This window comes from Protopterus annectens, chromosome 12.part0, assembly GCF_019279795.1.
Source record: "Protopterus annectens isolate FY-2018-M chromosome 12.part0, PAN1.0, whole genome shotgun sequence".
NCBI classification, from domain to species: Eukaryota; Metazoa; Chordata; order Ceratodontiformes; family Protopteridae; genus Protopterus; species Protopterus annectens.
In genome coordinates this window covers 150,372,310-150,390,375 of record NC_056746.1, presented here as the reverse complement: position 1 = coordinate 150,390,375, position 18,066 = coordinate 150,372,310, and the positions used below count along the sequence as shown (strand labels likewise).

Below are 18,066 nucleotides of genomic sequence, written 5' to 3'. Positions count from 1 at the left end.
CTTCCTGCATTACCCTCTAAACTATCCCATTCACCTCAGCAGTGTTTGCAGGAAGGCCCTTCTGTGGTGGCTCCAGTCCCCAGACCTCCTCAAGGTCGGCCCTTTGCTATGCCCCATCCCCTAACCATGGTGACCACGGACCCCTTTTGCCTTTGATGGGGGGACATAGTCTAGGCAGGACAGTCCAAGGCACGTGGAACCACACTGAGACCTCGCTGCATATCACTGTCCTAGAGATGAGGGCGGTGCTGTTGTCATTGCAAGCACTCCAGAGCCTTCTTCCCGTTGGGACAACTACAGTCCAGACGGACAACATGTCGGTGGTCTGGTATATCAACAAACAAGGGCGAACCAGGTCCTATCCACTTTGCCGAGATCCCATGAGAGTGTGGGAATGGGCGATCTCCACCAACTGCTTTCTCATAGCGATGCACATTCTGGGACGGTCCACCATCCTTGCGGACAAACTGAGTTGCACAATTCTATCGCCGTACGAGTGGTCTCTGAATCTTGAAGTAGCGAAACAAATATTCTCCAAATGGGGTCAACCTTGTTGCGATCTCTTCGCTTCTTCCTCAAACACAAAGTGCAATGACTACTTCGCTCTAATTCCCCCACCCGGGGAATCCCCCCGAGATGCTCTGGTACATGCTTGGCCACCTGGTCTCCTCTATGCTTACCCTCCTCTTCCTCTAATGCTGAAGTTCTTACAGAAAGCCAGACTGCTGGGGAGCAGAATAATCCTCATTGCCCCATTCTGGCCTCGTCTGGCTTGGTTCCCTTATCTACGGTCTCATCTAGTGAATCCTCCCTGGATTCTGGATCCCATCCCGGATCTGATCTCACACCCGTTAGACCTCCCGACCCCGAATCTGGATGATCTGAAGCTCACGGCTTGGTTGCTCCAGTTCCAATCCTAGCTAGGACTCCCGGTATCTCTTCCCCGGTCAAAGCTATCTTAGTGGCGGCCCACAAGCCGTCTACTAGAAGACTTTATGATAGCAAATGGAAACTGTTTTCTATTTGGGCGGAGCAACAAAACTTAGACCCCTTTACGGCTCAGTTGCCTGCGGTGTTAGACTTTTTGTCAGGACTTTTTGACCAAGGAGCCAGCTCATCCACGGTCAGAGTTCAGCTGGCAGCAATTTCGCACTATCACGTGGGGAGTGACCTAGGCCCTTTAATTTCAACCAGATTGTGTAAGGCCTTTTTGAAGGGTACCTTCCTGCTAAGACCCCCAGTGAAGGATGTAGTCCCTCCTTGGGATTTAGCACTTGTGCTCCATGCTTTGACAGCTCCTCCCTTTGAGCCTGCAGCCTCAGTGGATCTTAAACTATTATCCTGGAAAACAGCATTTCTCATCGCTATCGCTTCGGCCAGAAGGGTTTCTGAGCTACAAGCCCTTTCCGCCAAGCCACCGTATTTGATCTTTCACAAAGATAGAGTATCCCTCAGGACCAATCCCTCTTTTCTTCCTAAGATTGCTTCCGAATCAAATATCAATCAAACTATTAATCTACCTGTCTTTTTTCCCCAATTACCAAAACAAAGGCGAATACAAGTTGCACTCGTTGGATGTTCATAGACAGCTACGTTTCTATTTACACAGAACAGCTGGTCATAGGCAATCAGACCAGCTGTTCATTTCCTTTGCAAAATCTAATTTTGGAAAATCAGTTTCAAAAGTCACACTGTCCAGGAGGATATCACAGTGTATTCTACTAGCATATGAAAGTTCTGGCTGGCCCACACCCCAGGGAGTCCACGCCCATTCTACTAGGTCAATTTCCACATCTGCTGCTTTTTGTTGTAGGGTCTCATTGGATGAAATTTGTTCGGCAGCCACTTGGGCTTCATCTCATACCTTTATAAATCATTATAAGTTGGACTTGGTCTCCAGAGGGAGAGCATCCTTTGGCTCTGCAGTGCTCCGGAACAAGAGGGAGAGCATCCTTTGGCTCTGCAGTGCTCCGGAACATCCTTCCATGAGGGCCTCCCAAGAATTAGGTAGCTGGGGACTCTCTCCCATAGGTTGATGCCCAAATGAAGTTAACTACTTCAGATTAAGAAGTTATGTGCTCACCATAATGTTCCATCTGAGTAGGTAAATTTAATTTGGCAGCAACCGCCCCCCCCCTCCTTCCCCCTGACCGTCGGATGAGTATGTTACTATTTGGTCATCTGATTGTATCTAGGTCAGACCATAGGCTGGCTATTTGGTGCAGGTCTTGCATTGGGCAAACTCGATCTGAGGTCAGGTAGGGTTGGCAGGGGATTATGGGTAGGGGGAGGAGCTTGGTGCTCGGATCTCTGCTGTTGAAAACTGCCGGCTCAGATCTGATATGGATCCGAAGACCCATAGGTTGCTGCCAAATGAAGTTTACCTACTCAGATGGAACGTTATGGTGAGTACATAACTTCTTATTTTGTTCAGCAGGTTTGATTTTTTTTTTTCCCTCAGTCATCTTAAACCTAACCCTGTGAGCTTGTAGTTGTCTAATTTTGAGTTGACTTGTAGTGGATTCGTCTCAATATTCATTGATGCTGGATATTCTTGTGTTATTTAAGGGTATTTGTATATCTGAGATCTTCAGCTGCTTTTGTGTTGATACTGGTTTCAGTATGTCATTGCAAAATGTCATAGTACCCAGTACTTGGAAACATGTTGATTATTAAGACAGCATATTTTAGCACTGTCACAATATTTTTTCAGTCAGCTGCCCCTTGCAGTCTTATTCTTTCTTGTCTTTGACAAACACAGATTTACTACACAATTAGCCACCAGAGTTTTTTTTTCCAGTTTTTATTTTAATAAGTGTTCAGTTGTAGACAGCCCTGTAGCACATCCTTATAGGTTTTGACTACAGTGCTACCACTACTAAACCAGCGCAGCTCCTGATGCCAAACAGCAGGACTAAATTCCAAAGGGATAAGCAAACAAGATGCCAATAAACGAACAACTTCAATTTTAAAAAGACCTGCCTCAGTGAGTTTGGCTATCTGGCTGAGTTTCTTTCATGAGTTTCACCTCTCTGACTCTGCTTATTGGAGGTGTTTAGTTCTGCTGCTTAGAATTAGGAACTGTGTTGGCTTAGTAGCAGCTTGTTGTTTTTGCCTTTGACTTCCAGAACAAGCATACGTGTGTTTGGGAGGCTTTTAGTCCTGCTGTTTGGCATCAGGAGCTGTGCTGGTTTAGTAGCAGTTTGTTTTTTTCTTGCCTTTGATCTACAGTGCTACCACGCTTTCATTTTCAATTATGAATTTTTTTGTCCAAATTACCAGGGCAGAGAAGGATCAAATGTCTTAATAGCAGGTCTCCCTCACTTTTAAGGAAGGGATGTCAACCTTTTTCTGCATCAGGGACATTCATAGCTGTGGCCATAGGCATTCAGATTGCACAGAAATTACATAAATGCTTCTGGTTAGGCCATCTAGACTGTCCTGTGGTGTTATATGTGCTCATTATTGTTTTACCTGAGACAAGGGAATACAGTTGCCCATGTGACTGTGTCTTACTGAACCTTCCACAGCTGTAATAAACTGAGGAAGTACAACTTCTTTTAGAAGGGAAGTGCAGGACTTGTGAACTAGTTTTATTTATTTGCAATTGTTAATCAGGATAGAGGTTTGATCCACATAGAGCTTTTACACATACTCTGTCCAGGAGTACTGTCTGGTTAAGTGATTTCTTAAGAGTTGTACAATAGGCAAATGGAGACTGAAGGTATCAATCCCTCTACCAAGCAAAAGCTATATTGATTTAAGAAAAAAAATGAACATTTACTTACTTTATTTATTTATTGGTGTTTGTTTACCGGGAAAGTCCACTGGGCCAAGATGAGCCCATTTTCAGTGTAGGCCCCGGCAAGAAAAGCTCCAATTAGCAAAAAAACTAAACAATTGACCGCGGTGGTGCAGCGGTTAGTGTTGTTGCCTCACAGCAAGAGGTTCTCCCGTTCGCTTCTCGGCTGGAGCACCTTCTGTGTTGAGTCTGCATGTCCTTCCCATGGTCGAGTGATGTATAAAGACATCAGGTAGGTGCATATGTGAATGGGTGTGCCTTCTTTGAAGGTTGGGCGTTAGGCTGGCAACTCAGCACTGTAAAAATTCACTGTCAATCATTAGCGGACTGGAGTCCTGCTGTGGTGACCCCTAACTGGGAAAAGCCAAAAGACATTAGTAGTAAAAAAAAAATAAACAAAAGATCTAGCTCAAGACAGAGCAAGTACAATAAAAAAATTAACCAAAATTAACATAAAAGTTCAAAATGTTCAAAAGATGTACATAAAGTTTTTACAAAAGAATTTACAAAGAATGAAGTAAGCATAAAATATCCTTGAAAGGAATTTACAGAATTTACATAGAATGAAGTAGACCTGCTACCAACTTCTTGACATAAGGGAATGAGCATGTTTCTAGTACAGGGTAACAGTGATAACAGGATAATAGTGCAAAGCAAAACAGTTGTATCAATATTTATTTGATGTTTGCAAGACGATGAGTAGTATGGTAAGGCCTTAAGACTGACTAAATGTAAATACTAATTGGTTAAAATGTAAGCAGCAGTTATGTTCTGGATTAATAGGGGATAGGAGCAGCATTACCTTAAATTGGAGGAGATTGTGGTGGTACTAGTGAGATATCATTTATCCCCTGGAAATAATGTGGTTGGTGTGTGTGTGTGTGTGTGTGTGTGTGTGTGTGTGTGTGTGTGTGTGTGTGTGTGTGTGTGTGCGCGCTTAATAAATTTGGACAAGTTTCAACTACTGTTGGTAAGATTGCAGTGGAAGGCATTGCACTCAGTGTAAGATGGGTGAGGTCCTGGGAGTTGGGGATTATAATGGTGACGGCAGATATGCTGTAAGCATTTACCATATACCCTTAAAACCTAACAACCTCTTGCCTATTGTTTTCCCTTCATCAGTGTAAGTTGAGATTTCGGACAACTTCCCAACACATTTACTGCCACCAATGAAGATTTAAAGCCTATACCATCACATATTATTTTTTGTTACCTGATGGGATATATACTTCTGTTCTCCACAAATTATAAGAGGGCTTTCACTTAGAGAAATCTTTTTTTTCTATTTTAACTTAAGTACTGTAAATGACATTCCCTAAACAGGCAGTCAGTGAATCATAGTAAATAGCAGGGGTGTGCATTTGAGAGGGATCTGGTACTACTTTATTGTGTGCAGTGCTAAGTTTCCAGGTAGGACCTGGAATTTATGGCTTTGCATATTAAGCATTGCTTTTCACAGACATTGCAGTTTAAAAGCAACTCCCAGACAGAGATAAACTTGAGAAAACATTTTTCATATAAGTATTCATACAAACCCTGCTTAATTACTTGGTGATTTTTTTGGAAAATGTTTGCTAAGAATGTGTACAAAAAATATTTAGTTTTGTCTGGACAGTTGTTTCACAGGACAGTTTGTGGTGATAAGTGCCAAGTATTATGCTGATGTCAGTAAGAGATGTATTGTAGTACAGTATTTCTCTGAGCTACTTCTTGGAGCCAGTGAAGTGTAATCCATGTGTAGCACTACTGATGAGTATACTGTTGCTATGTAATACAGCTGTGAAGCACACAGTAAATTCAAAGCTGCACGTTTCCTTGGCATTCTTTTGTAGAGAAATCTACTTCTTTATATGCAAGTCCAAATTATGGAATTTTGAAACTGAATGGAATGATTTATGCAGTGTCTTAGCAATATACAATAGTGAAGTGGAATCCCAAGATTGAAAATGCAGAAGGATGAGAGCAATTTTTCTCATTCTGTGTTATGGTGACTTGTGGCTAATAATTAATAGAAAGCTGTGCAAGGAGCAAAGATCCATGCTTGGTGGGGATTTTTTTTTTGGGGGGGGGGGCAGGGGGCTCCAGTTTAACAATTAAGCATCCAACATTATTTTTAGAAGTTTTTACATATTTAATATCACAATTGTTTGCATACTCAATCTCAGATTTACTTAATTCATATTTCCAAGGCTCATTGATGGCAGCTTGTCTTGCTAAGCAACTTGAATGTTGAAATCTGGTGCCTTGCTGTGCTCAGTCCCCTTTCTGTTATTAAAGTGGTGTGCACTTGAAATATTTTTCCTAAATGTTTTAGGATGAAGATGAGGACCTTGAAGATATGAGGAGTAACTTAGACAGTGGTATGATGGCCCATCCAGTTGCAGAGCGTTTGGATTATGGGATGTGTGTCGTCTTCTCTTACATTAAGGACATCTGTTATGTGAATGGTAAGAATCCCTGTTAAAACCGGAGTGCATGTTTTGATGAAATACTGAAATGAGTTCTGAAATGCAGGCATCTGAAGGACTGTGATCATCTGTTGATGTTGTTTGAGCCAAGTAGTGACAAGTGTCATGTTACATACCATACCAAAGCAGCATACCCCCAGAGACTGGAGGTAGGTTGTAGCCATTTTTCATGATGTCCAGATGGCAAAGCAGCATGACATTGCATTTATATACTGATATTGTGTATAATTTCTTGTATGCATTTGTATGCATTTTAACTTTATTTGATAAACAGGATGGATAAAGGAGTGACTGCAAGTCTGTCAAAATAAAACACAAGACCTGACCGTGTGTATCTGCAGTGGATATTATGATTTTTTTTTCGTGAATCTTCAGCTTTGTCAGCCTTGATTTTTTTTATACTTCACATGTTTAGTTGCATGCACACGTTTGGCTGACATACACTATGACCATAATTTGCCAGATGACGGGGAGGGGCATATTTAGTCACTGCTTTCTCCAGTTTTTTTCTATCAATGACATATTTGGGGTCACTAATGGCCATTACTGTAAATTCCTTGCATTTGATGTATAAAAGCTTCCTTCAGAATGTTCTGTATTTATTAGATCACTAGCCATGACACACACTGCAACTGCCTGTTTTACCTGGGTAAGAAGCCCTGTATAAGTCATTGCCATAAATATTATAATACCAGTTTGATAATGTGCACGATGTGAAAAGAAAAAAAATAGAGGCCTACGTGCACTTTTAAAGAAGCAATTTTGGAAGGTGTTCAACAGAAGGACTGACAAAAGTTGCTTGTGTGGTCCTGGCTGTTGCTGTACTGACAGGATAAAGTGGGATAGCTGCCAAACAGTAGTCAGAACTTCTTCCTGTCAGAATGGCCTCTCATTCCTCTTGAGCCATGAGATGTTCCTTTTACTGTATTTCATTATACATAGGTTAATAGTTTAGTACTAAGCTAACTGCCCTTGTGAGCCATTTTAAGCCTAGCCAATTATCTCTTGTGAGGCTCAAACCCTGCACTTTGTGTTTGTAAGGCAAACACCTTAGCCATTAAGCCACCCTCCCAAGTACACAAGATTTAGGTGCAGCTGAACATTTTTTTTGTCTGACTTTCACAGCTTTTGGGCAGTCCCAGTATGGAGCTAGTCTCCTCCCACAGCCTGCGATGTTGGCTGATGCATGACTAAAAGTTAAGCTTACAGCATCTTAGTTTTTTTTACTGCATGAAGTGATTGTTCATACATCTATATGGTGGGCCCTTCCAGACAACATCCAGAGCAATAATTAACCTTTTGATAATCTTTCCTTTTTCAGTTACTTAGTTGAGATTTCAGAGTTTAATTTGATATTTGTGATTGTTTTTAATTGCCTTGTTCCCAAAGAGCCAGGATATCCCAAAGAAAATTTAATTTGTGCAGCCATAAAAGACCAATTCTGCCTGAAGACTTCTACCTGCAGGGTTTCTTCCTGTTAGAATTTTTATGACAATTAGTAAGAGAAATGCTTTTTAAGAACTCTAGAAATCTTGAGGCTTTCCTCAAAAATAAAAAAAGAGCCATGCAGTGAAATTGTGCTTAGTGTTTGTACCTTGTGGTGAAGAGATTGAAACCTTATTCCAGGTTGTCAATTTCCAGGTGAAAGGGATTTCTGGCCTTTGAAGTTTCAGGCTGTGCAGTCTGGTGGTTTACTCTGCCAGAATATTCCTCCCATTTTCTTGATAGAGGACACTGTAGAATGTTCAACTTTTCTGAAGTTGTCGGCCCTTCATGAGCAGTATGCATTTGCCTATAGTTTGCGAGAGAGGACCGGTGCCTGAGGATCAGGTATCCAGGATACATTCATTAGCTTCTGCTACTTTTAATTACTGCAAGTTTGTTGAAGTATGTAGCTGCCTGGCATAAGGCATGAAAGCTACTTGGATTACGCAACCCAGATGTCCTGTTTTCTTGGTTGCAGTCTTTTTTAATTTCTCCAAGTCTTTTGAGTTTCTAATACTATGATGGAAATGGACCCCATTCCTAAGTTAAAGTATGAGTAAAGTTCATGAAATTTGTATTGTTCCAGTCTTTGATGTCAGCCAGAAGTGCTCTTCGCAGCACCTGCAATGTGCTCAGTAATGACTCCTGCAATTTGTACCGAGTTACATGTATTAGTAACATATCTGAATACAATTATAGATTCTTTTTTATAAGACCCGTTGCTCCTACTACTATTGGAACTATCTTGGTATCTTTGTTCTACATTGCTCTCGTTTCTGCATGCAAATCCTGTTATTGTGTGACTTTGTGCCTCTCTGTATGCAAAACACTGTACTCACTGAGTGTAGCAATTTCAATGATCAGTGCTGCTTTTGCCTTCTTTTCATGGACCGCTACATCTATTTTTCCTCGCATCTGTCTTTTGGTAATGGGTGATCCCATGTGAAGTAGACTTTATCATTTTCTGTGATGCTTTGTATGTTTACACAATCCCCAGTGCAACAGTCTTGCCACATCATTATGCCTTTTGGTGTACAGTTCTTCTGCCATTAGTATGTCACAACCAGTAACGAGGTGTGTGACTGTCTCCAGTTCTGTTTTACAAAACCTACATTTGTCTGTTTCTCCCACATGTTCAATGGACTTTGTAAACCAATGTGTGCTTAACCCACTATCTTAGGCCACCAATATTAACCTTTCATCTTTTGGTTTGAATTCACCATTCCTTAACTATTCCTGTGCTCGATCCTGATCAACGTGAGGTTCTTCCAGGAGTTTTGTATACTTGCAGCTATATTTATATAATTGCAGTGGTGCAGCGGTTAATGCTGTCGCCTCACAGCAAGAGGTTCTCTGGTTCGATTCTCGGCTGGGGTGCCTTCTGTGCGGAGTTTGCATGTTCTCCCTGTGTTCAAGTGGGTTTCCTCTGGGTACTCCGGTTTCCTCCCACATTCTAAAGACATGCTTCTGGAGCATTTCTCCCCGGGCCTTCGCCGAAAACAGGATCTGTGGAACCTAGTCAGACTTTCCCGGTCAACAAATGTTAAATAAATAAAATAAAAAATATTTATGCATTTTCCACATTTCTTGCCTTGTCATCTTATCCTTCACCTTCTATTCTTTCTTTTGTATTTTGGCACATTGAGTTTCTACCTGATTTTTGTCTACTTCTGGTTCAATTTCCATTCTCACTTGATGCCAGTATGCTTCTGCGAGACTAAGAAGGGAAGTCATCTTAGATTTATTCTCCTCATGTTTCAAAACTTTTATTACATTTTGGGTCTTGAGAGGTCAGCAGGTGTGTATGCAGTTCCACGATTGCAGATCTAAACATGTAATCAATTTCATTGAGGTCCATACCTCCTTCGGAACGGGGAATGTGTAATCTTGGTGTGCACTGATTTTTATAAATCCATTTGATAATCCTTCTTATTTTCCTGTCTAATCTATCCAACACCTTTTGGGGCCAGTCAGTCACTCCAAAGATGCAAGTTAGAACAGGAAGAGCAAATTGGTTTATAACTTAAATTTTGTTCATAGATGTCAACGCTGTTTTCAGGATTAATTTAAGTCTTTTAAAATATTCCTTACCAAGTTTTATTCACATTTGTTCATGTTTTATTGTTGGTCCGTCATAGATTCTCAAATATTTTATACAATCCATCTCGCTTAAGTTCTTTTATATCACATTCTTGTCCCAAACCTGATGTTTTCTTGGTGCTGCAGCTTTCTTGCTTTAAAGGTTCCGTTTGCACATTTGTCAAGACCAAATGACATTCTTATATCATCTGAAAAAGTTTTGACTGCTTGCAGTTGTGCTTTCAGTTCCTCATTTGATGAGCTACACAGTTTTAAATCATCAACAAAGAGAAGATAAAGTCTTTACACTTTTTTGTGGCTTTCTGGGAGCCAAATTATAGCCATGACCTAATCAGTTAAGCAGACAGGTTAATGCATTAAGGGCAAGGCAGAAGAGCAGTGGTGAGAAAGTCACCCTGAAATATCTCCCTTTGGATTTTTATCCCTGGAACAGTAATTTGTCCTTTATTGTGGCTTAACTGCAAAGAGGTTTGCCACTGTTTCATGATTGCTGTAAAGTAGTTTATCGATGTAGGGTAATCTTATACATAGGTTCATAGGTGTGTACTAGGCTAATGGCCCTGGAGCCTTTACAAGCCTAGCCCATAGGATTACCTTGGCATCATGCCACCTAACCTTAGTTCCTAGTGCCTCTGTCGAGTAGAGCCACTAGAGTGATCCCTGGGGTGAATTTTCTATTTCCCATCCACTCATCAAGATTTCTTGAAATCTTAAATATTTTAACAATTCTTTTATCCATGATTGTGGGATACTGTCATATGCCTTTTTGTAGTCAATGCATGCCACACTTGGATTCTTCCGCGTTTTACAGTTCTCCGATATGACTTTATTTAGCAACAAATGATCCTTTGTTCCATATGACTTTTCTTTTATTGCCCTTTTGCTCTATTGCAATGATTAAGTTTTCTTCTAAATGACTATAAACTCTATTGGCATCAATTCCAGTGTATAGTTTATATGGCGTCAGAAGGCAAGGTATTGGACTGTAATTTTTAGGGTAGCTTGCAGATTCACTCTTAAGTTGGAGCATTGTTTTTCCTGTTAGCCAGGTTGGTATCGGTTTGGGTATGCATATGAATAGTTCTTAGTCATGGCTAAATCTTCATGCAAAGATGTTAATACTTTTAACCAGAAGTTAGGTACTTCATCTCTGCCTGGGGCTTTACAATTAGAGGCTTTACTTAACTTTGTTTCAATCTCTCTGGCTGTTACATCCTTTTAGTTCATATCCTGTACCTTTGAACGTCTTTGCTTCTATCCATTTAGCAGCTTATGTTCCACAGCATCTTCATAAATACTTCTCCAAAATGTATCTATTTCATCTTTTTTGGTGGTCTTTCAGTTTTACCTCGTTTCCCAATTCTCTATAAAACTTTTTCGGCTTATCAGTAAATTGCTTATTTTGTTCTTTTTCCTTTTTATTTATCTGTGTGTCTTTTAAGTTTTTCTGCATGTGCTAAGATTTTTAGTTGTTTGCAGTAGTGCATGATAAATACTGATCCATTAGAATACTGCACATCGCTTTTATCACGTCTGCCTTTGAGTATTTTTGTTGATCTGTTCCCTCATCTGTATTCTTAACAGTGACACTTCTCTTAATTGCTTTATAGTTTTCTCTGTTCAGTACTTCTGTGATGGTAATCGATTTCTCCCCTTTCTTTCCCTACTACCCTGTGTTCTTGCGGTAGAATTGTATCTTGTGTTATATCACATGGATCTCTGTGGACAGTCCTAATTACTGTTTGTTTTATCAAACTTCTAACTTTTTGGGTTTTACTAACATTCTGCCGTCTATTTCTTTCATTGATCTTAATATGTCTATCTCTATTAAATCAAGCAACTCTTCTCTTAGCTAATTTTCTTCTAAACTGAGGGCAATTTTTTTGTTTTCTATTTCCTGTAGGCATTCTATAGAAAGTTCTATAGCATCTTCCTGTGGCACATAGTCTTCAGTTTCACCCTGTGTCATCCATTGCTCTGTCATCTGGGAACACACTGACTTATCGCTCCTCAACATTATATGTGTCAGAGTTGCTACAGTTTCCTATTTCTTCCCTTGTTGTCCAGCTTCATTGAACATTTATACTGGTTTCCTGTGAAAGACTCCCAAAATATCTTCATATGCCAACTGACCTATTGCTTCCCATTCCACTGGTTTTCTTTTAATTTGGATGTCTATTGCTCTATCCTGTTGCTGTGCTTTCTGAATTACATTTCCTACACTGAATCCTTCACTTCGGAGGTACTTCATAACCTCAGTTTCTGTTTCTCTAACTTCTCCATTACTAATCTTCTTTTCTACTTTTACTCTTTGTCTTCTGATTTTTACTTTGTAAAGTTTTCCATGTCCGGATTCCTTTGCCTTTATTTCTCTTCAAATATCTTTAGTGCTGCTCTTTTTGTATTGATTAGTTTTGCTTTCTCCTTTGCATAAATATTACAGCATATTAAAGCTTTTTCTTTCTCATGTCCGTATTTCTTCTTCAGATGTCTACTGATCTTCCTGTTTCTCCTTACTTTGGGGACTGCTTCCGTCATGCTGTGATATAACCTGGTTGCAGTGCAAATGATAAGATGATGCCATCCGGCATCCTAGAAGATCTCATTTGATTATGCAAATGATGATATGTCATTGGCCATCCTAGAAGATCTCATTTGATTATGCAAATGATGAGATGATGTCATTGGCCATCCTAGAAGATATCTCATTTGATGAGGTACTGAATTTAATGAGGGGGTATTTAAGTGGGGGTTTAAAGAAGTGCCTAGCTTTCCAGAAAGTGGTAATTGAACACCTCTAAGCTTGAGAATCAAAGCCCACAACAGAACCTCCAGTATTCCATTTTTGTTACAAATGGATTGAGAATCTTTCAAGAAGCCTGCTAAAATTTTGCTGGGTTGAAGATTCTTTTACTTGCTTTCATATATACCCACTGCCTGATATGGTAGTAGTAGTATTCATGGGTTCTGCTGGGGGCTGATACAGTACTACATGGCCCAATGCACTCCAGAAGTATAGTAGGAGCAGAGTTTAGATAGCTACCAGTAACTAAGCTTCTGCAACCCTAGCCTTCAAAAACATCAACTGGCTGTCAACTTCATTACAGCTTGAGTACGACCTACCTCTAGGAGCAGCTGTCTCAAAATAAAATTATACCTCCCTACAGATTACCTCCAGTAGGCTATACTGTTTCATCACATTGGCCCACATTCAAGAACACCATTGTTTAACTTCTGTTTGAAGGAAAATAGGTCCCATTTCAACAGAGGGTAAGGTCTTTTTCAGCTCCTTTCTCTTAACGTTAGTTAAATTAGATATCCTTTTTACTCCTGATGGCAGATTTTCCCTTGGAAATGCATGATCCATTCCTTCTAACGCTACTCCTCTATGTACACCCTATAACAAACTCCACTGTAGCAACCATAGTTTTTCCATTCTTGCCCCTGTGTTGTGGGCATCTTACTACTTCTGAGAAAGTTTCATCTGACCTTAATTTCTCATCTGCCCAGAACCATCATATGCTTGATGCAACCAAGAACAAATACTTTTTACATAATCAGCCAGTAAAGCCTTTTTATAAAAATCCTATAGGTTCTACATCCATTTACCCTGACATTCAAAAATTTGTTTTTACAAATGTTCAGCTACCCAACGTGGCATTATTGCCTTCTTTCTCTGCCTTCTAGGACTCTTGTTTTTATCCTGTAGACTCCTGATCTCCATTACCCATTTACTTCACATCAGAAGTACCAAAGACTTTGACCACTATTAAAATTTTACACAATGCAGACAAAGTATTCTGTTGGCATTTTGGATATAGGATTTATTTCCAAAAATAAGGGTAAAATCTTATGGATTACCACACATTTACTACACTAATTTTAAACTGTGTAAAATATTGCATTTCAGTTGTATCAGTTATGGCGGTGGCTTGAAATTATCAATTAAATTTTGAATTCTTTGTTACTTTCTGCTTAATACTGAGTGCAGTTTGCTAGGCTGGATCTGAAAGTGATCCACTGAGGTCTGTGCTCTCTACCTTACTTACCAAGTTCAAATAAAGTATTGAGGGTACATCCTTGTGCATATGAAAGGCATGGCTTTGGCTGTTTGCGGTAAGGGCATAAAATAAAGACTTACAAGGTGTACTCAGACAATGCGTAATAAAGCAATGTTGAATCCTGTCCTTTGTGCTATAGCAAGGGTACAGCTGCAGACACTGATTATAAGTATGCATGGCTTAAAATTCAGGCTTTACCAGAGGGTGTGCAAGTGAGATTACTTGTAGACAAATGGATGGGTGAGGGTGCCCTAAAGTTTGTTCTGGGTCTTACAGGCCTTGCCCTCTTTGAAAAGCTTGATAGAGTCAGAGAGTGGTTATTGGCAGGCACACAGAGCCACTGGTAGAATAACCTTGTACTTCCTGTGATGCACAGTGAAAAATTAACTTGATGGAAGAGTTGTGTACAAGGTAAAAAGTGAGTAAAGTAAATGACGAAAATGAAAAGTAAAACGAGAATGTGTTACAGCAGTAAAGAATGTGAAAAAAGAGAACCAAGATAGTACTGCGAATGGAGACGAGATGCACGTGTACAACTTTAACAAGATAGTACTGCGAATGGAGACGAGATGCACGTGTACAACTTTAACAAGATAGTACTGCGAATGGAGACGAGATGCACGTGTACAACTTTAATCCGTGCTTCATTTAGAAGCTGTGGCTATAATTACGAGAGGAAACACTTTGACATCTTCAAAAAAGTCTTTTTTTAGCAAAGTGGAACCGATGTATTGAAAATTAATTTACTTGCGGAACATAAAACTGAGCTTTCCTTGGTACTACTGAAGTGAAATAGTTGATATAGTGAAGCCTGCGAATGCATCAAAAGCTTTAAAACAAGAATGCAGGTCTGTCTGTTGTCAGAGTGCTGATAATTAATGGATGGAATGGGAGTTTAAAGCAGGCACATGGACATACTCTAACCATCGGTTGGCACAGTTGGGTCAAAAAGTGCTGACATGGTAATATAGCAGTAAAAGTACAAAAACCTTTTTCTAAACTGTTGCAGTTAAAGAAACCAATTCTTTTAAGAATTTGTATTTCACTTTTGTGAAGCCAGGTTTCGTAAATTCACATTTTAAAAGTAAAGTCTGTACATGTACTGAGTTAATCACACAGTCACAGATATATTGTATGTTATACAGAGCCATAGCAGTGGTATCCTGCTTGACTGTGTTGTATATTTACACGCTTATGGCATTTGCCAGAAGAATATCGCATGGTATGCCACTGATGTATGTCAAAGGGAAGTAATTCTCAGGTCTGATGCAGAACAAGAACTAAAGTAAAAGGACACTTTAGGTTTCAGTAAGTAGTTAGAGCCAAGAAAATGGTGATTCATGTAGTAAACGCATACCTTTCAACTCTCCAGATGCTCACTGAATGTGCAGATTTTTGTCTCTTATTTTTGGTCTATTCCTCATAAAATCTCTGATTTTCTGGCAAATTACTGAGGATTGACAAACTGTACAAATAATGGCATATATTTGAGTTTTAGACTTCATATCTTTCAGAAAATGCATACTAATGCAAACTATGTTCTAGCAATTTTCTGAGTTTATAACAGCCATATTTAAAGTCTGTCCATGTCCCTCCACATAATTGTTTTGGCTTTGTCCAGATTTATGTTTTCATATTATGTTCCTTAAGAAACTCATCAGTGGTTAAAATAAGTTTAATCGATTGATGAATTTATTGCTTAATTGTTTGATTGCTTGTTTGTCTATAAATGTAGGTGATGATTTCTTGTGCTAAGAGGATGAGTGGCATGAGTAAGTGTTAATGAAGAAAGAAGAGGGTTCACATTTTTATTGATTTAAATGCTGAGAATCAAGTCATTAAAATGAGATCAGGAAGTGGCTTTGGCAATACCAAGTGATAATGTTTTAGTATTCGATTCAAACCAGGGTGTATTCTTATGATCGGTGCTGCAGTAGACTAATCTGTATGGATTATATACTGCTAAGGATGTAATAGCCAGACAACATTCAAAGCTTTGGGTTACCTTCCACCCACTCAGTCAGCTTGAGCTGACTAAAAGTCTGGTTGGACTCCAAGCCATTCTGGACTTTCTTGCCGTCAGAGAGAGAGCTCCTGTGGATGATTTTGAGGATTGATGGGTTTGAAACACTTGCATTTCTGGACGGATATGTTTGCTAGAGGGGAAAAAAAAAAAGCTCCATTAAGTTTGTGTGTAGATGCATGTGTGACAGACATCTTGGATATTAATTAGAAAAGTTAAAAACTTCATACAGTTTGAGCAGTTATTTCACTCCTTCATGGTGTGCAAACAAAGCCGACACTTTTTTTCTGTGTGTACTCTATTGTGGCAAGCAAGCTGCACCACCTTTTTTTTTCCATGAATCGAGTGGAAAGCGTATAGAAGGGGACTGTCCGAGCTCATTCTACCATGGCAGTTGCTACCATCGCAACCTTCTTTACAACTGCATCAACTGGGTGTTTGTGAGGTAGTCACATGGATGAAAGTGCATACCTTTGCAGACTGGATCTTTAGTCAGGATGCAGGGCAGGCTTTGCCACTGCTGTCCTGCACAGATTTTTGTTACTCCTTGTCCCTGTGGGAGCAAACACTGGTTTAGTACTCTTCCAAGAATGGTTATATTGCAGCATGACTGCTATAATCAACATAGCACAGTTGTGTGAGTGTACTGCCATAACTGTCTATGTTTGAGTATGGCCACTGCTGCACTGTGGGCTGCCACTTCCTTATTCCAGATTTTTATAGAGTTTACATTCTCCGTCCCCCAGCCAAGGTTCAGTTTATGTACATTGAAGAAATGAATCTTCCTCCCAAGTCCCCCCCCCCACACACACACAGCAAGTCCGATCCTCTAAGGGTAACTGAGAAAAAATTAGCAATCTCAGCCAAGGATAACCATAACGCCTTTTTACAGCTATGTACATAGCCCAAGTATGTGCCGAACTAGTGACTAACAGTATCACACACACACTGATCCCGCAGAGGTAGCAGACCTGCTAGCAGACAGATTGGCCAAAATTTCACTCCCTTATCCCCTCCAAACTTATCACAAACCTTGCCCCCAACTTCCCCCCTCCATACATATCCGAAGTGCAGGTCATTAAAGCCTTGTGTAAGGCAAAAAAACACAGCCCCTATGGGACCAGCCAGCATCCCAGGCTGTCTTCTAAACAAACTAAAACATGAACTAACATTACCATTAATTACCCTAGTCAGTGACAGGCTAACCACAGGCTTTGTTCCTGCAGAATGGAGAACAGCAACAGTTATTCCCCTCCACAAAGGTGGTTTAGCAGCAGGCCTAAGGAATTATAGACCCATAAGTCTGACTAGCCTCATCTGTAAAGCCATGGAACATATCATCACGGACCTTCTAAATAAAGACATAGGCAACCTCCAAACCCTGGATCCGACCCCATTTGGCTTCATCAAGGGCAGATCCTGCGTGTTAGATCTGGTGGATTTCTTTGGAAATGTAACCAGGGCCATGGATGAGGGAAAATGTATGCACACAGCATATCTCAACTTTTCAAAGGCCTTGACACAGTCCCACATAGGCATTACCGATAAACATAGCGAACTGAATGTAAACCCCTTTATTGTAAGATGGGTTGCCAACTGGTTCACAAACCAGACCTCAGACATTATTATAGTGGGTGCCTCCACATCAACCAGCAGACCTGTCACCAGTGGGGTGCCACAAGGGTCAGTGCTGGGTCCCCTACTGTTTGGTATATACTTCTCAGAAGTTCAGACCAGTAGTAAGGGACTGTGGCTGACCAAATTTGTGGATGACAGCAAACTGGGTGCAATTATTGAATCCCCAAATGATGTCTGTATACTTCAGGATGGTCTTACACAGACCAATGACTGGTTTTAGTCACGGTCTCAAGCTTCCTTCACACTAACAAATTAACAACAATACCCTGTGTACCTAAGAAGTGGTAAGAGATCTAGGATCACAAGTAGACTGCGACCTTAACTTTGACCACCATGTGTCTACTGTAGTAAGGAATGCAAAGGCATCTTCTCTAGAGCAAAGGAGGTTATAACCCATTTATACTTGTTATTAATCAGGGCCATAATTGAGTACAGCTCCCCTTTCAACATGTGCCGTACAAAGCACCTGCAGCAATTTGAGAGACCCAT

The 18,066-nt window shown here is 40.2% G+C and overlaps 1 protein-coding gene across 1 annotated transcript in view; it reads left to right on the top strand.

Annotated features, from left to right (window-relative positions):
• RRN3 (RRN3 homolog, RNA polymerase I transcription factor) overlaps positions 1 to 18,066 on the top strand; it is a gene marked incomplete in the record, with an annotated part of 604,791 nt that overhangs the window by 236,769 nt on the left and 349,956 nt on the right. The window contains 1 exon segment of the mRNA XM_044089174.1: positions 6,117 to 6,249. Coding sequence (XP_043945109.1) covers positions 6,117 to 6,249 — 133 coding nt within the window.